Here is a 13894-nt window from a genome sequence, read left to right on the forward strand (position 1 = left end):
AATTTCTTTCTTCTCAGAGATGGTCACCGCTCATAGACATTCGTTAGGCCTTGGCCAGCCATGACCAAAAGGGCTAACTTGCAAGGCTGCCGAAACGGCATGGAAGAGTACGGTGATATGTAGGCCTATATATAAATATATATACATATATATATATATATATATATATATTAATTTGCCGCTTGCTCTTCCTTTATAAGACAAAATGTACAAATATAAATATATATATATATATATATATATATATTAATTTGCCGCTTGCTCTTCCTTTATAAGACAAAATGTACAAAAAAAATGTTAAAAATATTTTCGCCATTGACTCTTCCCGAATTGGTGTTGCCTTCTGGCTAAATTGAACTTCTAACAATCTTCGTATCCATTATTCAGATTTTCTCTTTCTGCATTAGGTTTACCTTCTGGTTGATCTGAGTTCTTAATAATTGCTTCTTCGTATCCATTATTCATGTTGGCTTTTTCAACCCGTTTGTTAGTTTTTTCCACCCGATTGTTGTCTTTTAATTTTTCTGAACCTCCAGGAGTTACATATTTAGGTTTAACGTCGCCTGGTAAAGTTTCTTCATAACCATCATTCGATTTAGCTGTACATTCAACTGGTTCGTCTTTAGAATGGTTTAGTTTACCGTAGCCGGGATCCTTGACGCTTTCATCCACGTTTAAAGATGTCCTGTTAAAATGGGAATATTCTTCAGACTCTTCATCGAACGCAGGGGTGGGGATCAGCTTGTTGTAGTCGTCAGTTACGTCATTCGGAACAGTTTTGTGCGTGTTGTGATTTAATTTACTGTATGATTCTTCTTCAATATCACTTTGCCTCAACATCGCATAATCATCGGCTTCCCCATCATCGTTGGCCTCAATTGTGTGTGACGTTTCAGTGACGTCACTATTCTCATCTCTCTGCAAAGTATAATACGCAGGTATAGGTTTACCGATCGATACATTTGAGTTTAACATCGTCTCGCTTTTATCTTCACCTAATTTCAGATTGATAGTTTCACTCATGTCTGTAATTGCTGAGGAGTTGCCATTTGGTATCGCATCATTGTTTAGTTGGAGGATCGAGGATGCAGCGTCATTTTTGTCTTGTTGGAGGCCTATGTATTCAGGATCAATTTGTTCGTAGGTATTCTGTTGTAAAGTGGATGGAATGTAGTGATTCTGTACAGGTATGGCTGGCAGTGGCTGGGTCGCAACACTCGTTTCACCTTTAAAGAAGATATAAGGTAAAAATGAATTTATTTTAAACAAAATTCATAGTCGAATACGTTTTTTCGCAATCTTTATATTTTCTTAATACAAATATAGTCAAACAAAAGAAAGTAGTAATTTTAAATTAAAATCAAAAGACAACAGCTATGATTTCATCATCATTGGGCCTACCATTATCGCATTAATATTCCTCTCATTAATAATATCATTATCACTATCGACATCGGTAGGCTTAGTAATATCATCATCTTCATCATCCCTATCAGTTCGTAGACCCTATGCTTTCCTATAATTATCATTACCTCATCATTATAAACATCGCTATCTCCAGAATTTTTTCAAAATTGTCAAAAATTGGAGAGAGAAAAAAAAGTTTGTAAGTGGCATTTCCGGTCTTCTATTGGTGACATAATCGTAATTTTCTTACCTCAGCCTCAACAATTGTGGGGCTGAGGTGCTATAAACCCTTCATATGTCAAAGTTCCTCCCTGGGCCCCCTCTATTTCAAATTCCTGGATCCGCCACTAGATGATTATGCTCCATAAGGTCATTGATTTAGTGAAGATTCGAAAAAAAAAAATTCAGGTATTGAACATATTAGATGCGTTACCTTCAATGTCAACTTTCTCGTTTTCGGCAGAATACCTCACTGTAGATGATTTTGAATTCGATCTTCTTTTTAAAAAAATGATTTTCAACACAAGTGAGTCTTCTGTATTGCATTTTTGTAAAATCAATGATATTACGCTCTTTTTTTCTATTATCATATCAATTATTATCATCGTTATCATCACTAGTATCACCATCGTCATCATCACCACCATAATCATCATCATCATCATCGTCATCATTGTCATCATCATCATCACCATCATCATCATCATCATCACCATCATCATCATCATCACCATCATCATCATCATCATCATCATCATCATCACTATCATTATCATCATAATCATTATTATTATTATTATTATTATTATTATTATTATTATTATTATTATTATTATATTTACCCATTTCCTTTGTTTTTTTTGTGAATCCAGTAACAACTTGTGATGAGAATTGCTATAATCACGATGACTACACAACACGACACTACCACAGCGACAACAACATCTTCAGTAATATGTGGAATAACAAAAAAAGTCTCAGATCCATACATTATATTCAATTTAAGTTTGCTGCGTAGCACCGTAAACACAATATAGCCAAAATATAAATAATAATAACAGTGCTCAGATAAGAAAATAATATATAAAAAATCGATTTCTTTGTTATCATTTAAGCGAATGTGCCTTATGAGACACAGAAGCTATTTTGTATCTGAAATGAAGTTTATAATGTTTGCGCCGCTAGGTTACATTATGTGGAAATTATTACACGAAAGTTAAGAAAAAATGCAAGAAAAAATTTCTGAAGGCCTGTCGTGTGCTAATGGAAAATTAGTGCACGGTTTTAGTTATGAAAATAACATTGGGAGTTGCAGGGATGACGTCACGATTGACTTATGATTTTGATTATCAGCTTTGGAGAATGGAGTAATTTTAATTGTGAGAAAATTATCATGGACAGCCTTTAAACAAAAATAATTATCTTGTTTGTGTTTTAAAATAATACTCTATACTCATTCCATCATACATAAACACACAAACTGATATATCTATCACAATAAAATAAAATTTATTTAAATTATATCAATATTGAAAAATAGATCAGTTACAGGATGATCGATCTACACTCTAAATGAATATTGACTCACTTACTTTCCTCACTATTGTTTTTTCTCATGCATGCTCCTTGGCAAACGGATCGGCAATCATCACAAGCTATATTATGTTTAAATAATAATATTTTTATTATTATTATTATTATTATTATTATTATTATTATTATTATTATAATTAATAGTAAATTTGTCATCTATACAATATCCAAGCTAAATTTGATGAAAAATATTAATAATAATAATAATAATATATTTTTCCGAAATTCAATGAATTCAATAATAAATTCATAGTGGTTCTTACTATCGGTTTCAATTCCTTAATATGAAAAATAGATCAGTTACAGGATGATCGATCTACACTAAATGAATAGTCACTCACTTACTTTCATGTTCGTCATATATGGCCGAGCATGTTCCGTTGCAAATGTATCGGCAACCATCACAAATAGCTATATTATGTTTAAATAATAATAATAATAATATTATTATTATTATTATTATTATTATTATTATTATTATTATTATTATTTTTATTATTATTATTGTTATTATTATTATTATTATTGATAGTAAATATACAATATCCGACCTATATTTGATAATTATAATAATAATAAGTATGATAATAATAATAATAATAATAATAATAATAATAATAATAATAATAATAATATTTTCTCGAAATTCAATAAATTCAATAATAAATTCATAGTGGTTCTTACTATCGGTTTCAATTCCTTAATATGAAAAACAAATACTGTATTTAGATTGCAAATATAATAAGGTTGAAACAAAGTATAACAAGGATCTATAATTCTTCGAAAACAATAAAAATATGCTTTCACGAAATCTTTAAAGTGTTCCTTTCCTCAACCCCTATCCGAATTTATTTAAAAGAGAACCATATTCTGCATTAGCATGAGGTTACACCACCCCATCCTTATACCCAAATACCCAGCTAACAACAAATACAGTGCTCAATCCTACCCCTTGTACACCACAAAGCAAACCCCTGTATTGAATATTAGTAGTATCTACCAAAAATCATGCAGCTTATTTTTGGCATTTTTGCTACATTTGTGAACTGTGATGATTTCAAAAGTTAATAAATCAGACGATTGATGATAAACTTTGCAGGATTATTACACTCACCATCTTGACAAACACATTTTGTCGTTGAATAATGTGCATAGCAACTGGGTATCCTTGCATTCACCTTGGTTAGTAGAAGCCTTGGTAAGACATGGATATTAATTATGAATATCCATTTATTATTGATACTATTAATATTATTAGTATTATTGATATTATCGTTATTTACGTCATTATCCTCATCATCTTCACCATCGATATCAACATCATCATCCATAGTATTATTACTATCAATGTCATTATAATTATCACTGTCATTATTATTATTATTAATATTATTATTATCATCATCATCTTTGTCATTATTAGTATTATTGGCTTTTCCCAACAGTACTAAGAAAAGTCATTGTTTTTGTTTGTTGTTGTTGGTCACTTCCCCTGCTTAGAATTGTTCCGTGCTTTGCCGCAGCATAGGCCATATATCAAGGATGTGCCTCCAAATATTTAGTGTCAATCTATGGTGGGTGTGCGTGTGAGGACCAATTAAAGTGATTTAAGGTAAAAGAGTCTACACCGGATATTTCAAAAACCGGTCAGTTGATGTGACTGAAACTTACGGGAAAGTTTAATCAAGTTACAAATTTTTATGTGTTAGTGACGTTCCAATGAAGGCTGTAAATTGAAGGGTCTTTGCAATTTTTAAGGACCCAGACCTAAATATCTCTTTTAATAAAAACCAATGGGTCTAAATGAAACATTCTATAATACCTTGTAAAGGTCATGTAAAAAAATGAGTATGGTGTGATCATTTAAAGGAAAACGTCCCAGACCACAAACCAAAAGGTCCACTGATTAATCTCAGATAAGAAAGTATAATACATACTCCAAGTATTGAAATACACGCCATCGTGTTGGGATTCAATATTTCGACATTAATTATGTCATCATCAGGAATCAGACCACATTATTTCGAAAACGGATCAACTGATCTAAGTGAAACTTTCGGAAAAAATTTAACCAAGTTACAAGGAAGAAATTATTATGTGCTGGCGACGAATCAGTCATGGGTGTAAAATGGAGGGTCATTTCAATTTTTGAGGACCCAGACCTAAATGTCTATAAAAAAAAAGTTTTCAATGGGTGTAAATAAAACTTTCTATAATAGTTTGTAAAGGTCTAGTAAAGAAATGACTGAATTTTTGTGACGACCGGCGTAGGGTGTTAATGTGAGTACCATTTAAAATAATTTGAAATAAAATAAGCAGTATCATTAGCATAAAAGTATTGGCATTAGCATTATTAATAGTATTCGCTTTAAATCATTATCATCATCATTGGCCTTTCCTGTGTTTGAAGTAAAAGTCATTATTTCTGTCCAAACTTTGTGAAAGCAAAGACCATAACAAGGTTATGAGTACATACTCAATTATGACGTCATTCTACATATTTTGAATATTATTAAAAGGGTAATTAAACTTTTATGTTAATGCGATTTGCGTTTCCTATAGCGTTTCGAACTAGCACAGCTATGTTAAACACAACATTACCGTGTAATGCATGAACATTTTTTACGCCTTTGACTTATAAATTATGCAAGCATTTCACAGTAATTCTGAATGAAAAGTGTACTGAGCTCCGTACGGTCTGGTACTTTAGTGTAGGCCTACTGGTAGGAACACTCAACATAACCCTTGCTATTACCTTGCCAAGACACCGCGGACTCGGCCTTAAAAACCTCAGCGGAGCAATGAGTGACAAAACTTTCTCACCGAACCCTGTTAGGGGTCCACTCGCCAGTCATAAGGTTCGCTATTCATAATAAAACAAGAGGTTCGCTATTCATAATAAAAAAAAAAAAAAAATATTCGCTATTCAAAATTTTAAAAAAGAGGTTCGCTTGTCATAATAAAAAAAATGTCGCTAGTCATTATAGAAAAAGAGGTTTAAACGCTAGTCAAAATAAAAAATTAAAAAGGAACCACACCTCAAATACAAATTTAATTAAATAATAGGAATTTAACAAAAGGAATTTTCTTAAATATATATATATATATGAAGAAGGCGTGTCAACGTGTGTTTCGAAACATACATATATATATATATATAATTATATATATATACATATATATGTCCTTATTAAACACTGTATATGTACCTTTGATGATTTATATTATACATATATATATACATAGGCCTATATGTATACATATATATAATACCTACATATACATATGCCTACATATATAGACCTATATATATATATATATGTTTTTAAAATGAAAATATTAAAAAAATAAAGTCTATATTTAAACAACACGTGCAATATTTGAATTAATATATACTGTCTCTTATACACATCTAGATGTGTATAAGAGACAGCTTTAAGATATTAAAGTTGTTTTTTTTTTTTTTACAATAATGTATATTTTGTTATTTCTTGTAAGTGCTGCAGTTTTCATTTCACGCGAAGTGCAATAGCGTATACTTATAATTGAATATTTTGTTTATTGACATAATCAATAAAAAAAGAATACAGATAAAAACAAAAGAGCTCAGGGAATGACAATAATGAAGGTGGTGGTTTCATGGGGAAAATTGTGCAAAATTGACAAAATGCAGGATTATATAATATAACTTTACACTCTTTTTTAATGACTATTAAACCATTTCTGTTTTCAAACTATAATTTGCTGTTTTATTATGACTAAAACTTTATTTTATTATTATTGATTTACAAACTAGCGAATATTTTTTATTATTATGAATAGCGAACTCCTTTTTTATAGTAAATAGCGAACCTCTTTTTTTATTATGAATAGCGAACCTCTTTTTTTTATTATAAATAGCGAACCTTTTTTTTTTTATTATGAATAGCGAACCTCTTCTTATATTATGACTAGCAAACCTTATAAATAATGGCCCTTTATTTATATTATGAGTAGCGGACCCTTTTTCTTGATTATGACTAGAGAACCTTATTCCTTGTGGTCCTTTTATTAAATTATAACTAGTGACCCCTTTTCTCGATTATGACTTGCGAAACTTATGAATAGCTGTCCATATATATTTTATGAATAGCGAACCCTTTTCTTCATTATGAATAGCGACCCTATGGTATAGGGTAAGCTAGTGTTATGAATATCGAACCTTATGAATAATGAACCTTATGAATAGCCCCTTAGTACCATCTCGGCTGCGGCCGAACGGTAAGGTGAGATAAGCATCAGGAAAAAGAATTTTACTTGTACAAAACTATCTACACTATAAGTGAAATTTAATTAATCTTTTATCTTATTTGATATGTACATTAAATTTACTCACGGTTTTTTCTCCCAATGCAACAGCAACTGCAAACATATAATAGTAAAAAATTAACAATAAACAATATAATACAACGCCTGTATATATTCTATTAATTTTATTGGTTGAAAACAAGTCACGTGAGATTAATTTAAAATGTAAATACCGTGGTTATTTGAGTACTAGTTAACGATCGTTGAATATTCAAGACGTCAAAAATCTCAAATGCAACGCGAGCGAGAAAAGTTAGCTTAGCCTAGGCAATTCGTGCTTCACAAGGGGTTGGTTATTCAGTCCTCGTTCTGCCGATATAAAATGGCAGGTCCATTCGTACTGGACTGGGCCATGTACTTTTGAGCGAAGAAGGTTTGGAAGAATTACTAAATGAACAATCAACAAAAAAGGCAATAAAATATGCAGTTAACCGTATGGAGTATATCTTTACAGCTTCAGCGGTGAGGATTTGTGTCTGTTATAAGCCGGCCGAACCTGAACTTGATCGATTGCTAAGCCTGCCTTAGGCCTAGCCTAGGCCGATTTTATGCTGGCCTTCGAAAGGATGATGGGTTTTTGTATTCGAAGAAGAGCATACAGGCGATCCGGAGAGATACAGCTAGATGTTGCATAAAACAAATAATTTTTTTTTTTTAATTCTTACAATGGGGTTAAATATTTCATTCGGTGAAAGATTGGATGTTCTATTCAACGGCTACGCATCGTTGAACAGAACATCCTCAAGAAATATTCTTGCCCATTGCACTCATACATTCATTAGGCCTATTTGTATATTATAGCATAAAACAACCATGCACATCTGTGTGTATAATGAGCATGATAATTTAAAAAAAATATTAGTAAACTCAAATAAAATATGATAATTAAAGTGTATTAGCCCCCCTCTAATGAAAAACCTGGACCCACCTTTAGTGTAGTAGCAGGCTTTTTATTTTGTTTGGAATACCCCTATTCCAGGGGCGCAGTTACGTGATTCCCATGGAGAGGGCGAAAAATGTAAATGCGGAACTACAAATGATCATGGCGTAACGGTCGAAGGACCCGAGCCAGGAGCTGGGGGCCAGGGAACAGAGTCTGTGAGGGTGTGTAGTTAACTGTTATTTATTGAGCTGCCCATGAATGTAATGGAAAATATCGCATTTTGGGCGAATTCGCCTTGTGCCACGGTATTCAACCTACTGCCCGCCCGCCAAAAATTTCGATCCGGCCCGCTCAAAAATAAATTATTTTCCTGGTCGATTTTCAGTTATTGTTGCAAAAGAATTGAGACGTGGAGACGACATTCACATGAGTAAAAATGCGTTACTTATTCTCATAATTTTAGGCATATTGGCCTACAAGAAAACGTTAAAGTTAATAGGAATAATGACCCAAGCGTTTTTTAAACGAATAGGAATGTCACTTAGTCTGACAGTGTTAGCAAGTGTCAGCTTTTTCTGAGTAGTTAACTATAATATCTACTGGCGTTGAGTATTAATTGACTTGGGGAGAGGGCGTCTGATGGGAAATAAATAATTATTGAGGGGATAGGCTCGGAATGCATGAACCCATCGGGGAATTCTGGACCTTGTTGGGGAATAAGCCTATATTATTTTGGGAACACTCATGTTTGAAAATGTATTTTTAAAGTCCAAGAGTGCCATTTCCGGGCATCTTATGTGTTTATTTTTAAAAACTTGCTTACCTCAGCCCCAAACATGGTGGGGATGTGGTAGTGGTCCCATTTTGGTGCTCGGGATATTTAATGGTACAGTAGAACTTGGGTGCAAGTTTGTTTGGTGTCCACCTCTTCTCTATTCAATATTCCACTGCATATACACCCTCAAGACAAGGCTTACATTACTGTATGTTAAGGTATCCTGCAATCTTAAGCCCGGCTCAGGCCTATACCTGTCTCTTATACACATCTATTCTAATCCGTTGGGAATGGGTGGAGCTGTCAATGAAAAAAATAAAAATAATAAAAAATAAACCATGTCGGCCCGCCGCTGGTCTCAACAAATTGGAACGGCCACCAGCTTAAAAATGTCTACTGAGGGCCTAGTGAAAAAAAACAACGACGGCCGAACGAATAAACAATAAGGAAGGAAAAGAATACACTGTATTTATTTCGAATTACTGTACTGTCTGAGTGTTTATTCACATTTGGGATAAAACATGAATTTTTATTTTGTTTTAGTACGACTAGGCATATCATAGGTTTATGTGTAAGCCTACTTTGTTGGCCTAATCGAGTTCTACTTGCAGCCCTGCAAATTTTCCATTTTAGTACAGGCCAGGTTTAAGCCTAACACCAGCGGAACGTTTTGCTTTTTTTGAGGGGATATACGGCCGAACCCCCTGCACCCACAAGCCTACGCCCCGTTATTCGGAGAATATCACTATTAAGGGGACACTTTCGAAACTAGGGGAAATACGGTATACATCATTTAACACCACGACCAACTCTTATAAAGGACACCCCAATAAGGAGGATGGAGACACCCTTAATAACAAGTTAGATACTTGGTATAGGGGACACTTTTGTGGTCACAAATGTGTCCTTTTACTATAGGGTTCTACTGTGAAACCTAGTTGCCTAATGTGTAAGCCTATTTTGATTCAGTAGATGAGTGTTGGTAGTGTTGGCAGCGGCGGCGGTTGTGGTGATAGCAGTTGGCCAAATGACCAGGAAACTAGCAAATTAATTATAATATTGTATACTTACTCACACATACCGTCCACATAATATTTGCATTGGATGCAGAAGAACCAGCATAAACTTAAATATATTGTATTCCTAACTCTCATCCTAATCCAAAACATAACGTCTAATAATTTGATACAAATACAGCGATATGAGGAAGAAATAGAAAATACGCTTATTCTGCTGCCAGTGTTCAGTAATCCAAAAAGAATTGGTTCATTTTGTCAATGCTTTTGAACTGTACCATTGTGTTCCGTAATGCTTGGTTGCAGGCATTAAATAGCAAATACGACTGTACATACGCCTTTCTTTGGATTTTGTGTGAATGCCTTATAAGGTTTCAGGAAATTAGGTTTGATTTTACTTTTAAAGCTTTATCATAATTTATTAGGTATAAATATAATGTCTAAACGAAACTCTCGGCGTGATTCTATATGCTGTTAGTCATTATAACGAGCGTGATGTAACACTGAAACCATTGTTAGTACTTAAAGTCACTTCTAGTGGATAAACTACCTGTAATATCTTAAGGTTACTTATTTAATTGATTGCAATACGAAGATCCTGTGGGTTTTATCACGGAAATAGATAAATATTTTTTAAAACTCAATAATAGTTACTCAAATACGAAGGTGGTCAATGAAACATGGTCATGTAGGCTAAATTGTAGATTATAGCAGAATGCTAGTAGTAGGCCTATAGGCGAGTAGTATAAAGCAACTCGACAGTAGACCATTTTAATTATAGGCCAGTTTATACAACTCAATTATAGGCCCTTTAACGCCAAGGAGAGAAATAACATATTTTGTCGGGGAGAGAAAAACACAATTATGAAATTTTGTTTATATCTTTTACATTTCTAAATTGTCACAGCTTCCTGGGGCTTTGCTTCTAGACCTCTTCCAGTCTCTGACAACGGGTCTAATGGATCCTTTCCGCTAATCCCCCTCCCCCATCCCCTTGGATATTGTTGCTAAGTTCCCACAAGACGACAGTGTTGAAACATACGCGAACACGTGCGTTTGTGGGACAACCCGTTCGCTTATTGGACAGGCGTGGATTCCAGGCACTATTCTGATTGGTCAGTTGTTAACTTTGATTGACACTCCGGAAAGGTCTATTATGCTCTGGTCAGGGACACTGTCCGTCGCAAACATTCCCCCATCCCACCCTCCATCTGGTAAATTCTTGCGCAACCACGTTATAGTTCGACTGTACTGGTATACTGTTCTTATCTCAGATGTATTTTACCTTTAACCTTTGTGTCGTTATCGTGTGATACTTATGATTATAGTATAACAAATTGAATGTAAACGCATCTAGACGACCTCTGACCTCATGTAAATCTACTGTCTTTTATCATACTGTATGATTATTCGTTTTCGCTCTTTATTGTCATTTCGTCTTCCTTTGTGTTTGTTGTTTGATCTTTTTACAGTTGATAAATAAAATGTAATCCTTCTTTCAAAAAATGGTACTTACTGATACTCAGGGGTGATATATGTGTATAAGGAAAAGATGGTACTAATGGTTAACTTATACTTTGATTTAAATAATCGTAACAAATAGGCCTACATTTAATAAAATTATCATACAAAACAATACGTAGAATACAAAGACTGCCTTTTATATCCTGGTAAATTCAGACTTAGTTCCATGTCCTGGTGAGAAACATGTGAATAACTCCGTCATGCCGTCAAGTGTAGCAACCGGCAATCCGACTCATCTGTAGATGCAGTAAGTAAGTAACTTTATTGCTTCTCTTTTATAACAGAGGCACAGCCGTAAAATACCCTAAAGTTTATGTTAAATTAAAATAATAACAAAGGAAATACCTTTACAAATGTCTGCTTTTTTTATATATATTTTTATTTAAATACAAGCAAATTTACATTTTCTTATATTTACAACAGACATTTGAACTAATGAAAAAGTGTTGGCACTAATTTATTAAATTATTATACACTAAATTAATAAATTAAAAGAAAACACTAGAATTTCATTCTTCACAGACTTGCTTCCATAATATGTTAGTATGTACAAACTATTAATTACATTATGTAGTAGGTCTATCCTTACTCACTTATTTATTAGCTATATTTTAATAGGCTTATTATACAAAAAGAAGAAAATCCGTTAATTTTGCATTACGCATTTGTTAAACGAATTCTTGTTCCCTCACCGAACAGATTCTAATATCAAATAGGATTACTCAGTGACAGGTTCATGGGGGCTCAGCCGACCATGTCTCCTAATTTTTTTTTTTATTATTGAAATTTCCGGCATTCTAGAGGTTTCATAATCATAAATTATCTTACCTCAATTACACCCTCCATCTGTGAAAGTCCCGCCCTTCCCCACCCCCTCTATTTCGAATTCTTAAATCCGCCACTGTTACTGGTTCTCATTCCATACATCAATTTTTTTTATATACAATTACACATCATCCCTGAAACTATTATTACAACCGAATGTATTACAAAATTAAATACACTTTATATTTCCACGTAATTTATCAACACACAGTCAATCGCCACTGAGTCATCACGATATAAATACGTTAACACTACATTTCCATATCGTATACACCATTATTTTTATATGGTCTATTTCGAAACAGCGCTACGTCTCGCAACTTTTCACAGGACATCCAGAGCTGCAGCATCCTAGCTTGAGCAAATTTCGTTTTTCCAGACAGATCTTCTTTTCAGTACTTCGACAGCCAAAAACACTGCAGGTTTCACGCGCCCCTATTTTTTATTATATTTTGTTTTCAAAGACTAGCCTAGGCGCCTCTACAACAATCTCGTGCACCAGTCACAGAGCATGCACAGATAGACACTGGCCATGGTAACTACGCAGATCAAAATACCTGGGCCTCTGGATGCCTTCCAGTGGTAGTTGTCAGGTTCTCGGAAATTTTCATTTCAAATTTAGCGAAAAGTGTATATATACAGGTTTTGTCTTTGAAGTCCGTGTTTTCTAATAATATACAATTCCTTAAATATGTCTTTTATCGCTATCTCTTGTAACGTTGTCGGTGAAATAGCTAGCACCATGTACTTGAAAAGTCCAGAGACGGCTGGTTCAACATATGACCTATAAATTTAAAAACATTGATAAATGTTCTATAGGTTCACATGCTAATTTATATTTACTTAATATGAACAATAAACATGAGGGTTTTATCTCTGTTAGTAGAGAATTGAATAAAATAAAATAAACAGTAACAACCATAATATAATAAGTTTAAATGGCGACCCTCAAAAAGAAACCTCATTGTTAAAACTAACAAGATTCTAACAGTATTACTCTTTCTATTATAATGGAAAATTATAATCCAACAATTTCATTAACGTACATTCATAACATTGTGTATAATTTTTTGTACTGTAATCTATAATTTAATTACTTAATTTATTGTGATATAATGTGCAAATAAATTAATTATTGATTACTGTAAATGTTATTTTCTGTGTAAATTAATGTCTGACTTTACTTATACTTGTTTCAAAAAATGGAAACAAGTTTTAATAATGTATGTACCTGCATCTGTAAGTAAATAATTAAGTATAAAGTAACAATTACACACTAAACTTACTTTGATTCATAGTGACCATTTTACCGGACGTGTAGAAAACCGATGTAGGACACTGCCCTCTAATGTTGGAAAGAAAAAAAAATCACTTTGTAAACACACACACACACATACATATATATACATATACATATACATATGTTATATATGTATATATATATATATAGATATATATATATATTTGTATATATATATAATATATGTGTTTATATATATATATGTGTGTATATATACACATATA

The 13894-nt window shown here is 33.0% G+C and overlaps 2 protein-coding genes across 4 annotated transcripts in view; both read right to left on the reverse strand.

Moving 5' to 3' along the window:
* Window positions 1–219: 219 nt before the first annotated feature.
* On the reverse strand, window positions 220–10304 carry LOC117103497. 2 transcript variants are annotated; one of them, XM_033244047.1, is made up of 7 exons: window positions 10077–10304; window positions 4115–4194; window positions 3346–3411; window positions 3000–3062; window positions 2250–2352; window positions 1841–1905; window positions 220–1226 (listed from the first exon to the last, which is right to left on the reverse strand). In XM_033244047.1, the coding sequence occupies exons 1-7, from the start codon at window positions 10172–10174 to the stop codon at window positions 361–363; spliced, it is 1341 nt and encodes a 446-aa protein (XP_033099938.1). In that variant the 5' UTR covers window positions 10175–10304; the 3' UTR covers window positions 220–360. The 2 variants fall into 2 exon arrangements, with proteins under 2 accessions (XP_033099938.1, XP_033099939.1); XM_033244048.1 differs by lacking the exons at window positions 3000–3062; window positions 3346–3411; window positions 4115–4194 and having other exon boundaries at window positions 10077–10301.
* Window positions 10305–12996: 2692 nt separating this feature from the next.
* The window catches only part of LOC117103495, a 4610-nt gene continuing 3712 nt past the window's right edge, over window positions 12997–13894 (reverse strand). The window contains exons 4-5 of one of the 2 annotated variants that reach the window (XM_033244045.1): window positions 13657–13715; window positions 12997–13154 (exon numbers count right to left, since the gene is read on the reverse strand). In XM_033244045.1, coding sequence (XP_033099936.1) covers window positions 13105–13154; window positions 13657–13715 — 109 coding nt within the window. In that variant the 3' untranslated portion in view covers window positions 12997–13104. The remainder of the gene's footprint in view (window positions 13155–13656; window positions 13716–13894) is intronic. The other variant, XM_033244046.1, reaches the window with a different exon arrangement.

The sequence above is a fragment of the Anneissia japonica genome, unplaced genomic scaffold (assembly GCF_011630105.1).
Source record: "Anneissia japonica isolate Jap-2015-1 unplaced genomic scaffold, ASM1163010v1 scaffold288223_len119359_cov103, whole genome shotgun sequence".
NCBI classification, from domain to species: Eukaryota; Metazoa; Echinodermata; class Crinoidea; order Comatulida; family Comatulidae; genus Anneissia; species Anneissia japonica.

Coding starts and splice junctions, on each gene's coding strand:
- LOC117103497 (XM_033244047.1), bottom strand. CDS start 10,174: ATGTTTTGGATTAGGATGAGAGTTAGGAATACAATATATTTAAGTTTA. Junction 2,353..2,999: donor AAAAAACAATAGTGAGGAAA/GTAAGTGAGTCA, acceptor ATATTACTGAAG/ATGTTGTTGTCGCTGTGGTA. Junction 1,227..1,840: donor CGAGAAAGTTGACATTGAAG/GTAACGCATCTA, acceptor TCTTCTTTAAAG/GTGAAACGAGTGTTGCGACC.